Source organism: Sinocyclocheilus rhinocerous, unplaced genomic scaffold (assembly GCF_001515625.1).
Source record: "Sinocyclocheilus rhinocerous isolate Xijiao unplaced genomic scaffold, SAMN03320098_v1.1 scaffold650, whole genome shotgun sequence".
Classification (NCBI taxonomy): domain Eukaryota; kingdom Metazoa; phylum Chordata; class Actinopteri; order Cypriniformes; family Cyprinidae; genus Sinocyclocheilus; species Sinocyclocheilus rhinocerous.
Window position 1 is genome coordinate 466,991 of NW_015638019.1, and position 6,328 is coordinate 473,318.

The 6,328-nt window shown below is 36.6% G+C and overlaps 1 protein-coding gene across 4 annotated transcripts in view; it reads right to left on the reverse strand.

Moving 5' to 3' along the window:
* LOC107749351 (metastasis-associated protein MTA3-like) overlaps window positions 1–4,395 on the reverse strand; it is a 33,574-nt gene extending 29,179 nt beyond the window's left edge. Inside the window, exons 1-2 of one of the 4 annotated variants that reach the window (XM_016564468.1) lie at window positions 4,158–4,395; window positions 2,463–2,530 (exon numbers count right to left, since the gene is read on the reverse strand). In XM_016564468.1, the coding sequence (XP_016419954.1) occupies window positions 2,463–2,530; window positions 4,158–4,185 (96 nt within the window). In that variant the 5' untranslated portion in view covers window positions 4,186–4,395. Of the gene's footprint in view, window positions 1–2,462; window positions 2,531–3,679; window positions 3,939–4,157 lie in introns of those variants that run through there. The other 3 variants (XM_016564470.1, XM_016564467.1, XM_016564469.1) reach the window with 3 other exon arrangements.
* Between the last annotated feature and the right edge of the window lie 1,933 nt (window positions 4,396–6,328).

A 6,328-nucleotide genomic window follows, 5' to 3' on the forward strand; every position in this document is an offset into this window, starting at 1 on the left:
TTACATATAGTCCACAAGAGAAAATAAGTTTATAAAAATGACCCCGTACAAACGTTTACATATACTTCATACTGTGTTGTTACCTGAATGATCCACAGCTGAGTTTTTTTGTTTAGTGATAGTTGTTCATGAGTCCCTTGTTCAAAAATTCATTTTTTGAACAAAATGAAGATGTGTACATTTTTCTTATTTTGCCTAAATATCATATTTTTTCATTTAGTACTGCCCTTCAGAAGATACAAAAGATACTTACATGTTTCCCAGAAGACAAAAGTTAAATTTACTCTGATTTTCAAATTAAAAAAAGTTTTCACCCCCCGGCTCTTAATGCATTGTTTTCCTTCTGGAGCATCAGTGAGCGTTTGAACCTTCTGTAATAGTTGCATATGAGTCCCTCAGTTGTCCTCAGTGTGAAAAGATGGATCTCAAAATCACACAGTCATTGTTGGAAAGGGTTAAAATACACAAAAATGCTGGAAACCCAAAGAATTTTTGGGACCTGAAGGATTTTTCTTAAGAACAGTGGTCAGTTTAACTGTTCAAAGGGACTCATGAACAACTATCACTAAACACAAAAAAAAAAATGTATGTAAACTTTTGAAAGGGGTCATTTTTATAAATTCAACTATTATTTTCTCTTGTGGACTATATGTAAACATCTTTTATGTGAAATATCTTATTCAGGTCAGTACTAAATAAACAATAACATGCATTTTGTATGATCTCTCTCATTTCCGACGCGTGCTTGCGGTGTTCGGCCAATCACAGTGCACTGGGTCAGCTGGCCAATCAGAGCGGACTGCGCTTGTCAAAGGAGGGGGCTTTGTAGAAAACGAAGCGTTTGAGAGAGGCGGGGCATATAGGACCTACAATAATGTACAGTATTTGAAAAATAATGTGTTTTTTGAACATTAAAGCATGTCAACATATTCTGTTACACCAAATACACAAAATAATGATCTTTAAAAAAGCATCATATGACCCCTTTAACATTTTGCAGATTCTGCAAGGTGTATGTAAACATTGCTTCAACTGTATATTGTGGTACGTAAATATATCGACATAGCGAAGGACTGTTTTAAGTTATTGACTTTACAGCGATAAAGAAACAGCAATACAGCAATAAAGAAACATATGTGAAAGAGAAAAAGTGCAGGATGTGCTTGAAGTTAAAGAGTTAAGCAAAATAAACTGCGAAAAAGAACAACTGCTTTTGACTGAATAACTTCTGTAGTTTTTATAAGAATAAATGTTTATTTAATTTGTGTAGTGAAGACAGATGTTTTATTTTTACATTTCCTTATTTGATTTCCTACTTGAATGCTACTGTAAAATAGACTAAATGTACCTGAAAAATTTAAGTTTTTTCTTATTGCATTTGTATTATTGTTTGTCATGTCCATCTTAGATCTTATTTATAATAACAAAGGAAAATTATATAATATATATATATATATATATATATATATATCATTATCATCAATTAAAATAAAATAATAAAATAAAATAACTCACATAGTGAAATAAGATGTTGGTCATATCGCCCACCCCAACAAGACATGCATGTTAAATGAATTAAATCTACTTTCAATTAATCACATAAATCAATATTTGTTAGGAAAATCCCCATATGAAGATAATTTGATAATTTTACTACATTAAAATGTTAAACTGACAGCTCTGAACCAAGTATAATAAAATTCACCAGACATACAACATTGCCAGCATGTATTCTGTACATTTTCTGTACATTTGATTCTACTTACGGTATTTTCTTTGAGTATGCAATTATTCAGTATCCCAAAAGGCTACTTTCTACTATTGTAAAGGACTATCAATTTCTAGAAGTGGTTGTGGAAGAAAGATAATGTAGACTGAATGCATCTCAATGGCCATAGGTTGATTGTTCGGATGGCAAGTAGAATAACAACCTGCAAGCGAACTGAATTTGCCGGACAACTGAATCCTCTCTTCTGACAAACATGTCAAAAGATAAATCACGTCTCCTGAAGAAGTGATGACTAACAGATGAGAATATTGTGCAGTGAAGCATGCTGACAAAAATTATTTCGCATTGTGCATTATGAGTTATGCTAAACCTGGGGTGCTTAAAATCCCTCAGCATTTAATATTTAAAGAGCTGAATCTTGTTTTGTCATAATACAGACATCTTACAAAAAAACAAAAGATGTCAGCTTCACACCACAGCCTACTTCTCTAAGGGACCCCAGGATGCAGTCTGCTGCTTTGTGATCTCACACAGATACAGTTTCTCAGCAAACAAGTGTTGGAGATATGACAGACCGAAGGGAGAAGCGCACAGAAATGCAAGTAATTTGGCTTTGGGCGAGGTGGCTGAGCTTCTTGTGTCGATGTCATGACAATGTTTTGTCGACACCCTACCAGTACACCCAGTGTCCACCAACCCAGATTTCTCCCTCCCAGCCCTGAGGGAAATGTACCTTATTCAGTTCCTCTATTCGCCTGATCAGATAAGGGTTGCTTGAAGAATTCTCAAAGAAGACATAATCTGCAGAACAAGATAAAAAGCACTGGATTATTTTATCAATATAAAAACCACATTTTCGGGATTGGCGGACAGTTAAAAGTCTTAATATATTCACATTGCATAAAAACAGTGCATCTCATTATCCTTGGTATATTAAAAATGTTCTATTACATATGCAATCTATCAACCACAGCACATTTCCTATATGTGGAAATTTTACCAAATACAGAACTGTTTATGATGTGAAATTTGGTTTAGATACAGTTCAAAACAATACAGTCTACTGGGGCCAGATGTAACTGGTTACCATAGTTCATTCATTTACTATAGAGGGAAATGAAAATTGTCATCATAACTGCTGGGCATTTAAGATAAGAAAACCCTAACCAAAAAGTATTTTTAGGTAAATGGTCTCTCCCTCACAGACTGAAATAATGGGTAATGAATAAAGTATTCATAAAGTACAAGGTATTAAAGATAAAACTACTTTTTGAATCAAGTAATACCTCCAATACTTATGTTTAGATAATGAAAGAAATTCCTAGAGCATTTTATAACGCACTACTGGGTCTGGTTTATAAAAAATACCCTACAACATACAGAAACTATGAGTCTAAGACTTTAGAATTGGCCTTGGACTGATTTTAAGTAATGAATTGTTTATGTCTGGTATACATGTAGAAAACACTTTCTCTTAAAGGCAAGATGAAGATGAAGAATATTCTATTGCATGCTTGCAAACAAACACTTAATTCATGCTAACAAGCGTATTCTGTTTTTGGCCATACGAGTCACATTCCGATACATGTATCTACGGCATAACCGAGCACACACAAGGAAAGGGTCACATTAAAACCGTGCAATGCAATAATTTGTCACATAGACGCTCCATTCAAACGTCTGCTCAAGCTGTAAAATCATTTTAAATGGCACTGCATTAACGGCGCCATGAAACAATGTCAAATTCCGCGGCGTGTAGCCGGCTAATTGCGCAAACAAACGACGGTTTTGTATTAAAACGTGTTTACGATTAGACGCATGACAACAAATACATTTCAAAATAGTGCACATTCACAATGTTTCAGCGAGTAAGTGTGCAGAAGTTCACTGTGGTTTCTCTGTGGAAAACCGAGTGAGGGGTTGCTGTTAAATGCTAGCTCGCTTTGCTACCTTGCATGCCGATTGAGGACCCGTAACTAATGGATACGTGCCAAAAAATGAGACAAATGATCACAAAGAAACGCATCGGCGTCAAAAAATCGGCATGGCTAGGTCGCAAGCACAACTCGCTTTTCTCCTGTAAGATCAAAGCCGAAAGAAGCGTGCTCTATATACGTGTTTCCGTGTGTTTTACATATAGTAATGCTTATTTGTTTATGAGGTGGCTAGCTAGCAACATAGCCTGCTTGCTAAAATGCTAGTGCGGCTATGATAGTTTAAGAGGCCTGACCCACATCAGAACCCAAAATATTCTGCATCCACGTTATCGCTTTCTTTTGCAAGGACACTGCACGTGTTAAGAGTTTAAAAGTGAGCGGCCGGTTGCGGCAATTCCGTTGAAACGAGCCCCTGCCTCCCAGACCCAGACAGGTCTTGCGGTGGTGCCTGTGTTTTGACTTGCGTTAATTCAGAATATAGACGGACATACCTCCGACCCGGTACATGTTGGCCGCCATTTCTGCCCTCCCGGAGTGTTAAAAAAACCAAACCATAAACTAAAATAAAAACAAAATAAATATGTGAATCAAAACGACATCTACGTCCTGTGACCTGTTAAAAAGCAATCTGGCTTAAGATGTTTTAAATATGGGGCATGAACCTCTGTAAGAATAAGAGATTTTTTGCAGCCCCCCTCCCGAGATTCACAGTACAATACAGTAACTCACTCACGCACTAGAAAAGGCTCGAGCGCAGCGGCTTCCTGATGATGAGAGAGGAGAGAAAAGAGGGAGGGAAGGAGGAGGGTGACTCAACGTCTACAGACTGCACCCTCAACTTGGCACTCATGCCCGTTTTACACAGCGCTTCAAATTAAACTTGGTTAATGTATTTTTACATACTTACTTACTTTAGTATTAAAATATTTATATAACTTATTTTTAAGTAATATTTAAAATAAACCGTTTTAGACTGTAATGTTTGCCGGTGTAAATCTTTTTACTATGACAATAAATATTTTAAAGAGTTTTACTCTGGGTATATTCTTGATACAACATTTAAAAATATTTAAGATAATAAGATAAAAGACAAATCTAAGATCATTTCAGTAACGAATCAGTGAGTGAGTGAGTGAGTTGTTCGAATCATTAAGACTTCATGTCTTCATGATTCATGAACCGATTCAGACCTGGTAACCTGTTGGAATGATTTGGATCAAAAGACCGATTAATTCACTCTTTTTGCATTCTGATTCATTCATTGAAAAATTATAAATGTAAATTCAACTTGGTTAATGTGCATTTCTTTAAAACATCATATTAAAATAATAAACATCGTTTAGCCGAATAATAGGCTAGGCTATTTGCCAATGCAAATATTTTTACCATGACAATAAATAAAAACGCCTGATACAACATTCCTGATACAACATTAAAAATATATATAATAAGATAAAATACAAAAAAAAAAAAAAGATAAGTAATGATTCGAATCAGAATGAGCTCTTCGAATTATTCAGACTGAATCACGAACCGATTCAGACCTGGGCTGCGTTCAGCCATGACAAAAACGGTGCAAAACGCTTTTTAAACGGAAACGGTGGTGCGCTGAACACCCTGTTCTGATGACGCAAGAGTTGCAACTATGGCAGCTGAGAAGGCCATTCTTTGTGTTCTTTTTGAAGAATTTTCGGAGCCTGCTGAAATCGGTATAAATACGTGTTTAATACTGCAAAATACGCTCGATGGTACAGTCATTGCCCTTGCCGTCCAGAATAAAAGAGAACATCCCAATCAAATGAAGGGATTTGTGCATCTTCGGAACATTACATTTACATTAAAATTCCTGAAATTACATTGTGCGAGCTGTCTCTTTAATACCGCGTGGTTTACATACAATTTTCTGCTGATTGGGCTGACATGCTTGACACACACACCAAACAAGAGAAAACGCATCTCAAACCCCGTTGCACACCGTTTCCAGGAAACATGTCGTTCAAACCGGAAACCGTAGCAAAACGGTGCACACCGGTTTGAGCTTGAACTTGCCCCTGGTAACTTGTTGGAATGATTCAGATCAAAATAGTTATTAATTCACGCCAGTCGACTGAAAACACAAGACTCACGACTTTATTGCTGAAAATTACACAGAGAAAATCATTAAAGGCAATAAAATAGTTTAGCTAGGCCTACTTGAATGCTAGCTTACATGATTTACAAAAACGCTACATCCAAGAGAGCTAATCGCTAGAACAACACTGCTGGCCTGGATCAATCTCTAATTTTAGTTTAGGGTGTGGGTAGACAACCAATAGGAAAAAAGCGTCCAATATTGATTTCAATATTGAACATTTAACTCCGTCCAACGTGACGTCCTCCTGCTCTACTCCACTGCCAACCAGAGAGATGTGAAATCCAGCGAGTTCACTTGTTAATCCCAGGCATGAGTCGTGGAAAAACTCGTTTTGCGTTTGGGAACGTCCGTTCTTCTGGAGCGCACAATCGAGCGCAATAGGCTTGTCGATCTGTGACATCACTGTATAAAACAGCCCACTGAAGGCTGGAGTTTAGATGATGCACAAAGCAAGAAGTCACTTTTCCACGGTTCTCCTAACTGACACGCGCTTAATCTGGAAAAAAAATCCTTTAAAAATCTGGCATA